The 18,484-nt window shown below is 43.0% G+C and overlaps 1 protein-coding gene across 1 annotated transcript in view; it reads right to left on the bottom strand.

Moving 5' to 3' along the window:
- KCTD19 (potassium channel tetramerization domain containing 19) overlaps nt 1-18,484 on the bottom strand; it is a 298,880-nt gene that overhangs the window by 65,122 nt on the left and 215,274 nt on the right. The window contains exon 8 of the mRNA XM_033942930.1: nt 3,264-3,367. Within this exon, the coding sequence (XP_033798821.1) occupies nt 3,264-3,367 (104 nt within the window). The remainder of the gene's footprint in view (nt 1-3,263; nt 3,368-18,484) is intronic.

Genomic DNA, 18,484 nt, shown 5'->3' with positions numbered 1-18,484 from the left:
TGAAAAAATTAGAACACTTCATGAAATATTCAGTTCTTTCTTAAAAAATGTTCACATATCGATGTCAATTTTTTTTTAAATTTATCTCTGGAAAAGAAAGTGATGTAATTGCAGGTAAACAAGAAAACTATTCCTTGATTTATTCATGAAACAAAAGATATCCACAAAAATGTGTATTCTAACTGAGGAATAAATTAGGACACCCTAATAGCTAGTGTTACCCCCTTTATACTTAACCGGTCAGCGCTGAATATTGACTTAGCCGGTTAATGTTTTAGTGGCCAATAACCCCCCTCCCCTCTTCAGATATTCAATGCTGATCACCAGAAATGACCCAGCATTGAATATCTGTAGTCTAGCCAGGCTGCTTCCCATGGTCTGAATATTGGGCCAAAGTCCACAAAATCCAATACACTATACACCACATTTTGTGTGTAAATACTTACATATAGCTGATAGGATTGAATGCAAGTACTCAAGTAAAGATTCCTGATAAACCTTCCTTTCAAAAGATTGCAGAATTCAAGCATCTTACCCCAGAGGTGCCCAGGCATGGGTTCTTGAACTCTGGGCCCTTTTGAGAGCATACACAACCACCATGGAATGGTGAGGAAGCTGATGGTTTTTGAATCCAGGAGCTTTTTGATAGCGTCTACATTTCTAGGGACAGGCTGCACATAGAGAGAAGTCTCCCAATTCCTCATTTATGCTGCTCAAAGGATGCCATGAATGGACACTATCACAGCTTCCTTAGGAGATCCTCATGGTCAAGAATGTCTGAAATTCTCAACATCTATCCCAACTTCCAAATCAAAATGGATGAATTTAGCCATGTCTCTAACTGACAATGAGTACTTCTGGAGATTTTCTCCTTTCCTGAGGTGGTGAGAAGTCTGAAGAGAGACAAAGAACCCCCCCCCCCCCCAAGAACTTCTCTGGTTCAGCTCCAAACACCCAAGAGTGGTCCAAGACAGAGAAATACTCCTCATGAGAAGGCTGGTTCTGTCTCTGCCTCAGTCTAATAGATAAATGTCAGGGGAGCTTGGCTGAAATACCTGTATGAATGTGTCATATCTACTCTATCCTATTGTATTTATGATGGATTTCCTTATTCTTATGATTCCATATTTCCTTATTTCATTTTATTGTACACCACTCAGATTGCATGCTGATGGGTGGTATATCAAATCTGAAATAAACTTGAAAGTTTAATTCATGTCCAAACAAAGGAAGAGCACCAAGGGAAAGACCCTTTTCTGGACACCAGAGGAGTTTTTCTCTCAGTTGCCTAGAAGGGAGTGCTGTCTCTTCCAGTGCTGACACTGGAACCTGGTAAGGCATCGGTGTCAATGAACTGGTTGAAGACATGGGCCTCCAGGATAAGTTGGGGCAGAGCCATGGTTGGCACTGCACCAAGCCAATATCTACTCCACCTTCTACAAAAGGGTCCAAGGCAGGCATCAGTAAAGGTGGGACTGATGTTGGTGCAGGGCTAGCTTGTGAGGAAAATTGAGTCAGATCAGAAGGCTAGTCCTGACAGTGAAGACTGACTGATCAGCACCAACTCCACAAAGGGGTGCAATCCTTTCAGCATTGAAGCTTATTGGGTACTGGTGGTGCCAATGACCCAGAACTCCTGGCATTGTGCTTTGAGAGGGTCTGATGTTGATGTTCCTTTACTTTCACTTGGTGCACAACATTGAGATCCTTTAGAGCAGGGATCTCAAAGTCCCTCCTTGAGGGCCGCAATCCAGTCGGGTTTCAGGATTTCCCCAATGAATATGCATGAGATCTATGTGAATACACTGCTTTCAAAGCATATTCATAGGGAAATCCTGAAAACCCGACTGGATTCTGGCCCTTGAGGAGGGACTTTGAGATCCCTGCTTTAGAGCTAATGAGGACAATGCCAGATCCAATGCTGCTTGGTCTGATGAGCTCCTACTGGCACCCGATGTCAAAGCAGAAGGAGAATTCCTCAATGTCAGTGCACCTCAGTGTCTGATACAGCTCCACCAGCCATGGGGACTGATGTTTCCAATGCCAATGTCAATGGTCCAGACTTAGAAACACCAAAAAGTTTCTCACACCGGGACTCTCGACTCTGTTGGGTTCTTTTCTGCATTTTAGAACAAAGGAGACAACTGAAGGCCTTGTGGCCAGGTCCAAGGCATAGCAAGCATTAATTGTGAGGATCAGCTTTAGAGATGACCTTGATACACAAAGAACACTTCTTAAAACCACTGAGAATTCTAAGAGACATTGGGGAAAAAATAACTAAAGAGAAATCAAACAGCTCAATTTAAAACAAACAAAAGAAAGTACCCGATTGAGCGCTCAGGCCTATAAGGGCTGATGGAGCTGTGGAAAAATATAGAACACTTAAATGGGCCAAAAACCCTATGGAAATTAAAAAGAAACAATAACAAACAAGAAATAATACAGAGGTCCTGTGTACGGTGGAAGGGCACCAGAATGCCATGAAAAATCATGCACTGAGGAGAGTCGGCCACGTGACTGTTCTGCACCAAGGATGAAAAAAGACTGGTGGGCCCATACATACATCAAGCAGAAGTACACCTGCACATGTGAAGTGCTTCAAAAAGATGTAGAACGCTGAGTAACTTCTATGCCAGGCTCTTTCTAATGATGTCATCCATATGTGGTGTAATATAGTCATTCTGCTTGTCCTCAGAAAAGAGGAGAAATAAATTCTCCACAAAAATGGCCTAATGAATTTTTATGAAGAGGGAATTCCAGTGCCAGCAACATAGAAACATTAATATGTTAGGTTCTTCCCATTTCACATACATACAGAGAAGCACAAGCACACATATACAGACATGCACACACACTTGTATACACTGATCTAAAACACACAAAAAACAAATATATATAGAGATACAGACATATACAGAGGGGTTGGAAATTATTCCGTGAGGCATGTTCTGCATGCTTGCCCCACCTGCTGCTATTCTCCAACCCTGCTGGGCTGGCTCTTAATGATCACAGCATGTATTTCATATTTTTGTTGTCAAATTTATTGTGAAACCTAGTGACTAAACTATAAGTTTCTTTTAATGGTTGCTATGTATGATGACACTTGTTGACTGAAACATATAGTATGTCACTTGTTGCTGTTTACATGTGGAAATACCTTTGAAAATTGTCCTCAAAAAGAATTCAGAGCAGTGTAAAATGAAAAGAAACCTCAAGAAACTGTTATCTGTAAACTAGAATTGAAACAAACTTATTTAATGTACCTTTAACAATGTTTTTAGGTGAGTTGCATACCAGTGACTTCCTACATATATTTTCACAATCTGATCTAGTGAATAGGTCTTTGTTTCAGCTTTCCAGTGTTCATCTGTAAAATACATTTGAAAATTTACTCATGAGCCTTTTTGTTTTCAGATATTTTTTTATTCAGGTTTCAACACCACACATCAACAGTACAGCCATAGAACTGATAAGAAAACCAGCAATATACTCATAAAACCAAGATCAACAAAGTGCAGCCTATCACAGGTAATCTTTATAAATAGGCATCTTTATAAATAGGCATACAAATAATAATGCAACTGCACAAACAATCCTCAACCCCCACCTTCAAACCGAAGAACATATGACAGATTACTTAAGTTATCAGTTACCATATAAATCCACAAACCAAAAAGTGGACCAGTAAAACTACTGCCATCTCTATTTGGTCATAACTCTTATTGTACCCACAGACATTAAAAATGAAATTGTAAAGAGAGGGCCCAAATATTGTTAATCCATTCTAATTTTCCTTTTAGTATCCATGTAAGCTTCTCTATACCAATTATTTCCCAAATCTTTTATGGCCATTCTGGTTTAGATGGTGCTGTTCCTTATTTCCAAAACTTGGCAATTATGAGGTTAATATTCAAAGTGATTTAACTAACCAGAAATGGCTATTCAGCACTTAATCACATAACTACTATTACTATTTATTATTTCTATAACGCTACCAGATGCAAGCAGCACTGTACATTAAACATGCAAGAGATGGCCCTTTCTCAAAAGAGCTTACAATCTAATTATGACAGACACACAGGATAAAGGGTGAATCTATATATGCTGCTCATGAAGAGAAATACAAAGGGATAAAGAGGTAGAGAGGGTAAGGGCTACAGAGGGAATGAGAAACATATATACAGTGCTCCCCCGAGATTCACGGGGGTTCCGTTCCAGGAACCCCCACAAATCTTGATTGGGGGAGCCTGAAGAGGGCAGCAGCCAGAGCGCCGCGAGTGCAGGAAATCACTCGTGGTACGCGCCGACTGCCTCTTCCTGCATGAAGTCAGGCCTTATTCAAAGCAGTTCCTGATTGGATAAGGCCCGACTTTATGCAGGAAGAGGCAGTCGGAGCGTACCGCGAGTGATTTCCTGCATTCGCGGTGCTCCAGTTGCTCTCTTCTGCCTCTCCTGCTGCCCTCTTCTTGTCGGTGGTTTGCGGTCAGAAATACCGCGAATGACCGAGACCGCGAACCACCAACCACGAACAACCAGGGGAACACTGTAATGTATTACAATTTGGAAGGGTTAGGACCTAAACATAGCTTTGAAAAAGTGGGGTTTGACCCTGGATGTGACATACTGCCAGAGATGGAGGCTGGCGTATTGATTCAGGGAGGTTCCAGGCATATGGTGTATCAAGACAGAAGGGGCAGAGTCAGGAGTTGGCAGTAGACAAGAGGGATACAAACAAAAGACTTATCCGAAGAACAGAGTTTCCAGGGAAGGGTGTAGGGAGAGAGAAGAGAGGAGAGATACTGAGAAGCCGCAGAGTGAGTACACTTGTAGGTCAATAAGAAGAGTTTGAACTGTATGTGGACAGGGAGCCAATGAAGCAACTTAAGGAGAGGCGCAACATGGTCATAATGACACGGGCAGAATATGAGGCAAGCAGCAGAATTCTGAACAGATTGAAGGGGGGAGAGATGGGTTAGCAGGAGACCGGTGAGAAGCACATTGCAGTAAATCAGGCAAGAGGTGACATGGATTTTTTTGCAATGTTGTATAGAAAGAAGTGACGTTTTGGCGGTTTGTTGGATATGTGAAGAGAAGGACAGAGATGAGTCAAAGATGACCCCAAAGATGCGAGCCAAGACAGGAAGGATAAGAGCATTATCCAGTGAAATAGAGAGGTAAGGAGAGGTAGATTTAGGAGGAAAGATAATGAGCTCATTCATAGCCATGTTTAACTTCAGATGGCAGTGAGACATCTATGTAGCGCTGTCAGACAGGCAGGCCGAGACTTGGATCTGGATTTCCATAGAAATTTGAAGCATAGAGAGGTAGATTTGTGAGTTGTCGTCATAGAGATGGTACCAGAAGCCGTGGGACAAGATTAGAGCACCAAGGGAAGAAGTGTAGATGGAGAAAAGAAGAGGTCTCAGGACAGAGCCCTGAGGTATGCTGACCGATAGCGGATTAGCAGTGGAGGAGATCCTCCAGTACATACAATAAAAGTGTGACAGAAAAGGTAGGAAGAAAACCATGAAATAACAGCCCTGGAATCCAGTGAGGACAGTGTATAGATGAGTAGGCTGTGATCTACAGTGTCAAACGCCACAAATATATCAAGAAAAATGAGGACAGAATAGTGGCCTTTGGATTTGGCCAGGAGCAGGCCATTGGAGACTCCAGCAAGGGCAGTTTCCTTAGAATGGAGAGTGTGAAAGCATGATTGAAGTCGGTCAAGAATAGCTTGAGATGAAAGAAAGTCAAGACAACAGTGAACAGCACATTCAAGTAGCTTGAATAAGAAGGGGAGGAGGGAGATGGGGCAATAATTGAAGGGGCAGGTAGAGTCCAGTGAGAGATTTTTGAGGAGCTGTATAACTATGGTGTGTTTGAAAGTGTCAGGTACAGCCACAGTAGAAAGGGATTAGTTGAGGATCTAATAGATAGTAGGGATGATAGGAGAGATGGTGATTAGTCGATGGAGGGAATGGGATTGGAGGAACAGGTGGTGAATTTGGAGGAGGAGAGAAAATTTGCAGTTCTTTCCTCCATGATTTAAAGAGAAGGAAGAAAAGGTGGCATGGATCAGCAGAGGATCACCGGAGCGGACAGAAGGAGGGCAAGGAGGAAGCAATTTGGTCAAGAACTCAAGGTTAATCATGTTAACCTTGTCGTGGAAGTACTCATCCATAGTCTAGGCAGAAAATGAAGGAGTTGGAGATGAGGGCATTTTGAGTACAGAGTTAAGCATGGCAAAGAGAAGGCAAGGGTTGGATCCAAAAGAATCAGTCAAGTGGATGTAGTAGTCTTGTTTCCCAAATGAAAGGGTGGAATGGAAGGAAGTCAGCAGAAATTTGAAGTGAACAAAGCCAGCGTGAGCGCAGGATTTTAGTAAGTGACATTCTGAAGATCATGCACAGGAGCATAAGTAGTGGATCTTGGAGTTCAGCCAGGGCTGGGATTTGGCACGTCTTACAGGATGTGAAATAGGAGGAGCAAGGCTATCAATGGCATAGTATTATAAGAAGAGACTGCTTCATTGACAGATTTGAATAGCACAGTGTTTGAGAAGGGTAAGATATTGGCAAAGAGTGCACAAGTCAATAGCCTGAAGTTTCCTGAATGTATTTGTGAGGATTGGTCATGTCTGGAGGAGGGGAGAGGGGGTTGAGTCTTGAAAGTTATTAGATGATAGTCAGAGAGCAGGAGAACTGAGGTGGAGAAATTGGCAACTGAGGAGTTAGAGAAGAGGATAAGGTCAAGGTAGTGGCCATTCTGGTGTGTAGGGGTAGTGAAGCACAACTGAAGACTGAATAAGGATTTTAGAACAAGAAATTTTGAGGTGTAAGAATCAGAGATGTCCTCAGCATGAATGCTGAAAACATCAAGGATAAAGGAAGGAGTTGACAGTTCGAGAAAGACGAGGAGCCAGGAGTCAAGGTCAGTGAGAAAGGAAGATAGGGATTCGAAGAGGGAGGGGATCAAATAGATGGAGTGGACTTCAAAGGAGGAGAAGCAGTGAGATTGAGGTAGGAGAAGAGGTTGAAATCTACAGGTGGATGAGAGTAGCAACCCAACCCCTCCCCTGTGATTTACTGGGCGAGGCATATGGGAGAAGTGGTAACCTCCCGGATATATGACAGTGACAGAGACAGAGTCTTCAGAGAAGAGCTTGGTTTCAGTTAGTGCAAGTAGGTGGAAAGAATGAGAGATAAAGAGGTCATGAATGTAAGCAATTTTGTTGGCGATGGAGCAGGCATTCCACAAGGAACATGAGAAAGGTAGAGAAGAAGGGGAGAAGAACAGAGATAAGGTTGGAGATGTTGTGGTGAGGTCTGCAAGAGAGTTGATTAGGAGGATCAGGAATGGGGTTGATGTCTCCTGCAGTGAGCAAAAGTAAGAGTAGGAGACTGTGGAGTGGAGCAGATTAGAAGAGATGTGATTATGACAATGCCAGTGAGATGCAATCAAATAGGATGGGGAAGGTTGAATGAGGGAGAGAAACTGTTGAAGCCTCAGAGCTGTGAAAAAGGTGGTCAATAGAAGGGATGATCCTATATTTATGCAGTGTTGCTTATGTGGTTACATGCTGAATATCAACTTAAGCACATAAAAGGTAGCTGATTGCTACTGGTGTCCAGACATAGCTCGACATAATATCCAGGAATAATGTCAGTGGCGGCTGAAAAAACACTCACCATATTGACCCCTACATCTTTGGCTGAGAGCAGCAAACTTTACAAATAAGCCTTTTTAAACAATTCTGAAGAACTCTTGTTTATGTATTAGAAAACTAAATAATAATTGGTCCATTTAAATTAAAATAGGTTTCTAACAAATGCATGGCGGGCAAAGAATGTAGAACATGCCTCATGGTGAAATGTATTCATACCTGTTAATTTCCTTTTCTTGTGGAGACCAGACCAATGGCTTGTATCCTCTTACCAGTAGATGTAAGTAGAGGTATGGAACTCTTCCAGTGACATCAGTGGTATAAGACTGCTGCAGTCTTTAACTCTCCAAAATGCCAATGCCAAAGTAGAACAGGGAACCTACAAAGCTCGCTTTGCATTTCCCATCTGAAACCACTGCAGTATATTTTAATAAATCACAAATGAAATAATTACTGTATTTACAAAAACACAGGAACAGAGCAGATACATCCCAAAATTACCCCTAGTGCCATAGTTTTCCAGAGCAAGCACTTGGCTGGTCTAGCAGAACTTAAGAAAAGGAAATAAGAAGTAATAAATGTCAACTTACATATCATCCAGATCACAGAGATGTTTAAAAACAATGCCTTACTGGGAGGGAGAAGACAAGGCCTTCTGAATCACAATTTTACCAAAAGCTGCTAAGCATCTAGCTAGCATATCAATCTTGTAGTACTTCATAAATAAATGCAGTGAAGATCAAGTTGCAACCCTACAAATGTCTTCTAAAGTGACCATCTGAGTCCCTGCCCAGGAGATTGCTTGAATCTGTATAGAATAAGCCTAACAGAACAGCCTTCAATCTCAGCCTTAATTAATTCACTATTCTGTGGAAGACTTAGAGGCAGCCTGATCCTTGTGAGGCCCTGGAACAAGAAGAACAACTTGTCCAAAAGAACCTTGCAGACATCTAACTAGGTTATGGAGTTTTGGCAGAACCTCCAAAGAAAATGATAAGAATTACTGCTGCTGGGTCAGACCAGTGGTCCATCATGCCCATCAGTCCACTCACGCGGTGGCCCTTAGGGCAAAGACCAGTGCCCTATCTGAATCTAGCCTTACCTGCATATGTTCTGGTCCAGCATGAACTTATCTAACCTTTTCTTGAATCCCTGAAGGGTGCTTTCCCCTATAACAGCCTCTGGAAGAGCGTTCCAGATTTCTACCATTCTATGGGTAAAGAAGAACTTCCTTACGTTTCTACAGAATCTATCCCCTTTTAACTTTAATGAGTAGCCTCTCATTCTCTTTACCTTGGAGAGCAATCTCTCTTTCTCTACTAGGTCAATTCCCTTCAATATCTTGAATATTTCAATCATGTCACCTCTCAGTCTCCTCTTTTCAAGGGATAAGAGGCCCAGTTTCTCTAACCTCTCATTGTATGGCAACTCCAGTCCCTTAACTATTTTTGTCGCTCTCCTCTAGACCCTTTTAAGTAATATTATGTCCTTTTTCATGTACGGTGACCAGTGTTGAACGCAGTATTCCAGGTGGTGGTGTACTATGGCCCGGTACAGCAGCATGATAACCTTCTCAGGAAGAAGGGGAAAGCTGACAGTCGACCGAGAGAGAGTCGATGGTTCGGGAACCGGTATATCCGGAGGATACCATGCAGGAAGATAGAGGGGAAGATACCGTGTAGGAATAGGCTGAAAGGGACACAAGAGGGAAGGAAATGCAAGAAAGGAACGGGTCGTAAACTCAAGTGTATGTACACGAACGCAAGGAGCCTAAGGAATAAGATGGGTGAATTAGAAGCTATGGCACAAAAAGATAACGTTGACATCATCGGCATCACAGAAACATGGTGGACAGAGGAAAATGTCTGGGACACTGTGCTACCAGGATACAAACTATAACGCAGAGACAGAGTGGCTCAAAAAGGTGGGGGCATTACCATATATGTCAAAGAGGGAATTGAATCTACTGGAGAGAACACACCACAAATAATGGATAAGTTAGAGTCTGTATGGATCAAAATTCCAGAATCAAAACGAAGATTGGCATCTACTACCGACCCCCAGGGCAGTCCGAAGAAATTGATGGGGAAATGACAGACAAGATTAAGCACAACTGCAAGGGAGGCAACTTAGTTATCATGGGTGACTTCAACTATCCGGGGATAGACTGGAACCTAGGCACCTCCGGCTGCTCTAGGGAGACCAAGTTCCTAGATACTGTTGGCGATTGCTTCCTGGAACACCTCATCAAGGAAAATACGAGAGGAAATGCAATTCTGGACCAAATTCTAAATGGACTACGAGGACCAGCACAACATGTAGAAGTGGAAGGGACTCTTGGAAGCAGCGATCACAATATGATCTGCTTCGACCTAGATGCAGGTGAGAAACATCGGTCCAAAACGATGGCCATGGCGCTGAACTTCCAAAAAGGGAATTACAAAGGGATGAGACTCATGGTGGGGAAGAAGATTAAGAAGAGAATAAGCACTGTAAAAACACTAGAGCAACCTTGGTCCCTTTTTAAGGACACAGTCACCGAGGCACAAAATCTATATATACCGCGTATCAACAAAGGATCCAAGAGGAAATAGAACAAAGACCTGGCATGGCTCACTGTAGAGGTGAAGGAAGCGATCAGAGACAAGAAAATTTTGTTTAAGCAATGGAAAAGGTCAAAAACGGATGAAAACTGGAATAAGCACAAACAACATCAACGCAGGTACCATAAGACGGTAAAAGGGGCCAAAAGAGACTACTAGGAAAAAATAGCCAAGGAGCCGAAAAACTTCAAGCCGATCTTTCGATATATTAAGGGGAAACGACCCGCGAGGGAAGCGGTGGGGCCGTTGGATGACCGTGGAATAAAAGGAGTGCTAAAGGAGGACAAAGAAATCACTGACAAATTGAACACATTTTTTGCATCTGTATTTACTGAAGAGGATATACACAGCATACCGGAACCCATCAGGCTATATGCTGGAAAAGAAGATGGGAAACTGACATGGTTGACGGTCAGTCTAGAAGATGTATGCAAGCAGATTGATAGGCTTAAGAGCGACAAATCCCCAGGACCGGATGGCATCCACCCAAAGATCATCAAGGTATTGCTTCAGCTAATAGCCAATCTGTCGATCAAATAGGGAAAGATTCTGGAAGGTGGCGAATGTTACACCAATCTTCAAAAAAGATTTGAGGGGAGATCTAGTAAACTACAAACCGGTGAGTTTGACCTCGGTACCGGGAAAGATGGTAGAGGCGCTGATAAAGGACCGCATCATAGATCACCTTGATCGACACGATCTGATGAGGACCAGCTAGCACGGTTTCAGTAAAGGCAGATCTTGCCTGACGAACTTGCTGCACTTCTTCGAGGAAGTAAACAGGCAGCTAGACAAGGGCGACCCGATTGACATTGTATATCTGGATTTTCAGAAGGCATTTGACAAAGTTCCACATGAACGACTACTTTGAAAAATTGCATGCAATGGGATCGAGGGTGAAATACTCACATGGATTAAAAACTGGCTGGAGCATAGGAAACAGAGAGTGGGGGGTAAATGGACAATTCTCAGACTAGAAGAGTGTCACTAGTGGGGTGCCGCAGGGCTCAGTGCTTAGACCTATGCTCTTCAACATCTTTATAAATGATCTGGACATTGGTACAACGAGCGAGGTGATTAAATTTGCGGACGATAAGAAGTTATACAGAGTAGTGAAGACACAGGGGGATTGCGAAGATCTGCAACGTGACATAATCAAGCTCATGAAATGGGCATCGACACGGCAAATGAGGTTCAATGTGGATAAGTGCAAAGTGATGCATGTCGGGAATAAAAATCTCATGCACGAATACAGGATGTCCGGGGCAGTACTTGGAGAGACCTCCCAGGAAAGGGACTTGGGAGTTCTGATCGACAAGTCCATGAAGCCATCTGCACAATGTGCTACGGCGGCGAAAAGGGTGAACAGAATGTTAGGAATGATCAAGAAGGGGATCACGAACAGATCCAAGAAGGTCATCATGCCGCTGTACCGGGCCATGGTGCGCCCTCACCTGTAGTACTGCGCCAACACTGGACGCCGTACATGAAGAAGGATACGGTACTACTCGAAAGGGTCCAGAGAAGGGCAACTAAAATGGTTAAGGGGCTGGAGGAGTTGCCGTATAGTGAGAGATTAAAGAAACTGGGCCTCTTCTCCCTTGAAAAGAGGAGACTGCGAGGGGACATTATCAAAACATTCAAAATACTGAAGGGAATAGACTTAGTAGAGAAAGACAGACTGTTCACCCTCTCCAAGATAGGGAGAACGAGAGGACACTCTCTAAAGTTGAAAGGGGATAGATTCCATACAAATGTAAGGAAATTCTTCTTCACCCAGAGAGTGGTAGAAAACTGGAACGCTCTTCCGGAGTCTGTTATAAGGGAAAACACCCTCCAGGGTTTCAAGACCAAGTTGGACAAGTTCATGCTAAACTGGTGAGACTGGACTCATTTGGGGCACTGGTCTTGACCTTGGGGCCACCGCCTGGGCGGACTGCTGGGCAGGATGGACCATTGGTCTGATCCAGCAGCAGCAATTCTTATGTTTGTGATACCCTTTTTTTATCATTCCTAGCATTCTGTTTGCCCTTTTCGCCGCAGCTAGACATTGCGCGGACAGTTTCATTGGCTTGTCTACAAGTACTCCCAAGTCTTTCCTGGGGGCTCTCTCCGAATATAGCACAGGACATCCTGTATTTGTGCATATGATTTTTATTACCAACATGCATCACCTTGCACTTATCCACGTTGAACCTCCTTTGCCATTTCACGGACCATTTCTCGTTGTAGGTCTTTGCAATCCTTCTGTGTCCTCACTACTTTGAATAACTTTGTATCGTCTGCGAATTTTATCACCTCACTCGTCATGCCAATTTCTAGGCCGTTTATAAATATGTTGAAGAGCACAAGCTTGAGCACCGAACCTTGTGGCACTCCACTCGTGACGCTTTTCCAGTCTGAGTATTGTCCATTTACCCCCACTCTCTGTTTTCTATCCACCAACCAGTTTTTAATCCACGCGAGTATATTACCCTCAATTCCAAGGCTCGCAATTTTTCGAAGTAGACATTCATGCGGGACCTTTAGAATGCCTTCTGAAAATCTAGATATACAATGTCGACTGGGTCACCCAAGTATATAAAGGCCAGGAGATGGTTCACCTAAATCACAAGAGAGGAAGAGACCACTTTCAGCAAGAACAATGGCACCATTCAGCACAGTTACTTATAACATAGTAACATAGTAGATGACAGCAGATAAAGACCCGAATGGTCCATCCAGTCTGCCCAACCTGATTCAATTTAAATTTTTTATTTTATTACTTACCGTAATAGTTGTTATCCAGGGACAACAAGCAGATATTCTCAACATGTGGGTGATGTCATTCACGGAGTCCCTTAGTGGACAGCCTCACAAGCAGATTTGCTTGTAGAGCTTTCAAAGAGTTTGCGAGTGCTGCACCACGCATGCCCGAGTGCCTTCCCCCCAAACATAGGTTGTGCGTCTCCAATGAGGTACCTCAGTTCAGATAGCTAGCTAAGAAGCCAACCAGGGGAGGTGGGTGGGTTGTGAGAATATCTGCCTGCTGTCCCTGGATAATAACTGTTAGGGTAAGTAACTGTGCTTTATCTGAGGTCAAGCAGGCAGCATATTCTCAACATGTGGGTGACCTCCAAGCTAACCAGAATTGGATGGTGGAAGTGTTGGCAAATCAGGAGAATACATATTGTAAAACTGCCTGGCCAAAATGGCCATCCCGTCTGGAGAAAGTATCCAGACAATAATGAGAGGTGAATGTATGAACCGAGGACCAAGTGGCAGCCTTGCAGATTTCCTCAATAGGAGTTGATCTGAGGAAAGCTACAGACGCTCTAACTTTATGGCCTGTGACTCGACCCTGCAGAGGGAGACCAGCTTGAGCATAGCAGAAAGAGATGCAAACAGCCATCCAGTTGGAGATGGTTCCCTTGGAAACAGGATGCCCCAACTTATTGGAATCGAAGGAGATAAAAAGTTGAGGAGCAGTTCGATGAGGTTGAGTGCATTTCAAGTAGAAAGCCAAAGCACGTTTACAGTCCAGAGTATGAAGAGCTGTTTTTCCAGGATGAGAATGAGTCTTTGAAAAAATACTGGAAGAACAATGAACTGATTGAGATGAAATTCTGAAACCACCTTAGGTAAAAATTTAGAATGAGTACAGAGAACCACCTTGTCATGATGGAATACTGTGAAAGGTGGATCTGCCACTAGAGCAGACTGACTCATCTAGCAGAAGTGAGCGCAATGAGAAAAAAACACTTTCCAATTGAGATATTTAAGATGAGCCAAATCTATGGGTTCGAAAGGAGGCTTTATCAATTGAGTAAGAACAACATTGAGATCCCAAACCACTCGAGGCGGCTTGAGAGGTAGTTTGACATTGAAAAGTCCTTTCATAAATCAGGAAACCACAGGATGAGCAGAGGGGGGGGGGGGGGTTTCCCTTCGATAGGCTGATGAAAAGCAGCAATTACACTGAGCTGGACTCTAATGGATGTGGATTTGAGGCCAGATTGAGATAAGTCAAACAGGTAATCCAAAACCGAAGACAAGGGGTAGATTGCGGCTCCTTGTGATGAATAGTACACCAAGCAGACAATCTAGTCCATTTCTGGGTATAACACTGCCTAGTGGACGGCTTCCTGGAAGCCTCTAAAATGTCCTGTACAGATTGAGAGAACTGTATAGTGCAGTTAGGTTGAAAGGTACCAAGCTGTTAAGTGTAGACACTGCAGGTTGGGATGAAGCAGAGACCGAGGGAAATACTGTAGAAGTAGAGGCTCCCTGGTGCTGAGTTGTCTGGGCCATCGAGGAGCTATCAGAATCATGGTGGCATGCTCCATCTTGAGTTTGACAAGAGTCTTGAGAATCAGAGGGAATGGAGAGTGCGCATAGAGAAACTGATTCGCCCATTCCAGAAGAAAAGCATCTGCTTTGAGGTGGTGAGGAGAGTATATCCTGGAGCAGAATTAAGGCAGCTTGTTGTTGTGGGGAGACGCAAAGAGGTCTCTCTGAGGAGTTCCCCACTGAGCAAAAATGTGATGTAGAGGTGAGGAATTGGGTGTCCATTCGTGAGGTTGTAAAAGATGACTCAATTTGTCCGCCACACAGTTTTGCTGCCCTTGGATGTAGACAGCTCTCAGGAAGATGTTGTGAAGGATTGCCCAATTCCAAAGCTTCAGAGCTTCTTGGCTATTGCTTTGACCAATCAGGGACTTCCTTAGGCTCAGCCTTAATGAAGTCCCTAATTGGCTCAGGCACCCCAGGCCCTGCCCAAGGAAGGAGCCTGAGCCAATCAGGGCATTAGGCTCCTCCCCGTGAATCGCATGATGCACTGGGGCGGGGCCTAAGGCCCACATGGTGCATCATAGCCAGGAACAGGAAGACTTTGGGGTTCCTCCTGCTCCCGAAGACAGCGGAAGATGGTGCTGGAGGCCTAAAGAGCAGGAGGGATTGAGCACCCCTCCTGCTCCCAACTTTTAGGTATAGGGGAGGTTTCTGGCCGCCTTGGGCCAGGACCAACCAGGGGAGGGCCGGTCAGGGGGGGTGCCTTGCAGTGCCAGTCAGGGAGGAGGCGAGTGCCTGTCAGGGGGTATCGGTTGGTGGCAGGAGAGAGAATTGGCATCCCTCCTGCTATATTCATGCGGGGAGGACAGTGGCAGGTGGTGGCAGGAGGGAGTGGGCATCGCGTTTGTCGGGGGCCCTTGGCCATTTGACAGGTCTGCCTATCCCATCATTTTTTTTATGGGGCAGATATTTTGCATGTGTAACACATGCAAAATATCTGTGCCATGGAAAAAAAATGAATAAAAAAAGACAGGCAGGCCTGTCAAAAAACCTACACACCTGTCGGTAACTCAGGTCTGCAGCAGTCGGGTTTGCCAATAGTAAAACCCAATTCGAAATAGCTAAGCAATTGTTAGTGAATCAATCACTTGGCTATTTTGCATGGTGTTTTACTAATTTGCATGGGAAGATCGGGATCATATCGCTATAGGCATTAGTGGATGGGGTTGAAGGGAAATTTGGTCACAAAGGGCTCGCAAAACGATCGGTACACGATCGGTTTGCTTAGTGAATCTAGCCCTTTAAATCTTCTAACTGTTTCAAATGGAGAGGGAGAGACATCAATCAAATATTACTCCAAGTACAGCAGAGAACTATTTTCGAATTCATAGCAATTGCTCAAGCAGGTCTCAATTCTGAAATAGACTTCCATCCTTTTTTGTGATTTCCTGTGTGAACTAATGTTTGCAATATACAGGAAAGCTCCCTATTGTAGTGGCAATTCTGTTATTCTGCATTACTTGCTGTACAAACACCATGAGTTAAAATTATCTGTTGTACAATCACTGCAAACCTGATATTATTTATATCTACTTTATCCCTTCCCATTTCTGGTTTTTGTGATTATCCCTATACCCCTTCTGAACCACACAGTCCAATATGCGCTCATTATAATGGTTTTTATCAAATCATGTACATATCAATGTAACAAAACCATTTTGGATGTATTTTTTTATATATGTACGAGGAATGTCAAATGTATATTTATACATTTGTTTTGAAATTCATGCATATACGCTTCATTTTTTGGCAATCAAAATTATATTTGTCTCTTCAGTATTTGGCGCTGCCACAGATGGATATTTGCATCACCAGAGATTACAATTTATGTAACCCTTTATATTCCAAAAATTTTGGATGCCCCTTATGCACAATCTGTGGTCTTACAGGTGCCATAACATTATTTATGTAACCAGCACATCATGTGTTCAGGCCATATAATCTCCTCAGGCACAATCGGTCTCTTTTACAAAGCCGCGCTAGCGGCTGTGCTGACGACCCCGAAGCCCATAGAGATTTAAAGGGCTTCGGGGCTGTTACCGCACGGCAGCCACTAGTGCTGCTTTGTAAAAGAGGCCGAATATGTAAAATTTACACATTGTGGGCACCTAGGAGGCATGTAGGATGTGGTCAATACACTTTTAATTTCCACCTGTGACAGCAACACATTTCTCAATTTTAATATCCTATGTACTGTTTCTAAACATATGGGTATTTTTTGTTTATGTACTCATGTTTTTAGAATGCCATATGAGATTTGGTTTGCTTTATTGACAGGCGCACACACCTCAAATCAATCACCCCAGGCATAACACATCACACAATTGATCTTCCTACACAGAATATGTTCACTATTCCTACTTTTTTTTAAAAACCTTTTTTACTTGCATATTATGTCATTCTTTAGCCCATATAATATGAAACTCAGTGCCCGAATAGTAATAGGTGCTTATAGCACCTCAACATTCATCTTCTGGCAAATGTTTGATGTCATCATGGCTCTGTTAATTTATTATGCGTTTTCCCACTGCGTCCTTCCACTTTCATTTTCAGTATTACACTGCAATGGATTACTACAGGACTCCTTTTTCAGTCCATCAATTATGGTAAGCACCTCAGCTTATTATCCACGTATTCATAAGCACTATATGGTCAAAATTTTGGAACCCACTATTCTGCAAACTGTTCTTGGTCTTCAGCTTTTCCAGGTGTTTGCACTACTTATAATCTGTCATAGCCTTGTCGATAGCACACCATGGTTTCAGCTTCTCTCTATTTTATCCATTCTCAAAGATTTTTTTAAATCTTTTCAGCCTTAAATGTTTTTTTCCTATTTCTAAGTCTCTGCATCCTTTTTAACACAATTACAAGAGCATATGTCTGTTATTTCAATAACGCAAACACAAGAGCCTTTGTCCTCTGACAACACAATATATATTGTTGGTGTTAGCTATTCGGTAATCTCAGGGCTCTTATGGCTTTATGTTATTATCCTTTTATACAGTTTACTAGTATTTTATGCATATGCTTTTAAATTATGGTTGTTTGTTGCCCTTTATACCATTTTTAATATTAATTTTATCTTTGGAATCTGTTTTTTTTTAATTAAGGGTTTTGCCTTGTTTTGTAGCATTTGCCTTAACTTTGATCTTATGCTGCATAGCCACGCTTGCCCCATATCAGGTTTCACACACACTTCCTAGGTTCTTAAGGTGTCGTTTTAATTGTTTATTTATGGGATAATTTATTTGATTTATCTAGTTGTTTTTTATGTACAGATATTATAAAGGTTCAGCTTTTTCGCATTCTGATCTCACCACTCATAGAATTTTTAGCCACAGAGGCTTACTGGGAGATGCACAAAACTTACCGATCATTGCTAAATCAGTTTGACCAGTTTAGCGATCGATCGGATTGGATTCCCCGATGCACAAAACTGATGTCCACGATCGCTCACTCAATCTCCAATCCGAGCATGCTAATGAGAGGAATTGCCATGCAAAGTAGTCGAGCGATCAATGCACAAAAAACCTTCAACCAGAAGAAGTGATATCAATCGGGTTTCTCTATCCTTGCCTACTCTTTTGCCTGAAAAAGTACTAGAATCAGTATCAAAAGCTATACTATGCTATAAAAAATATAAATATAGAAACATAGAAAATGACGACAGAAAAGGGCCACGGCCCAGCAAGTCTGCCCACTCTAATGACCCACCTCTCTAACTTCTTCCCCTAAGAGATCCCACATGCCTATCCCACTTTTTCTTAAAATCTGGCACGCTGCTGGCCTCAATTACCTGCAGTGGAAGATCATTCCAATGATCAACCACCCTTTCGGTGAAGAAATACTTCCTGGTGTCACCATGAAATTTCCTGCCCCTGATTTT

This window comes from Geotrypetes seraphini, chromosome 4, assembly GCF_902459505.1.
Source record: "Geotrypetes seraphini chromosome 4, aGeoSer1.1, whole genome shotgun sequence".
Lineage (NCBI taxonomy): Eukaryota > Metazoa > Chordata > Amphibia > Gymnophiona > Dermophiidae > Geotrypetes > Geotrypetes seraphini.
This window is presented reverse-complemented; position numbering and strand designations above follow the sequence as displayed.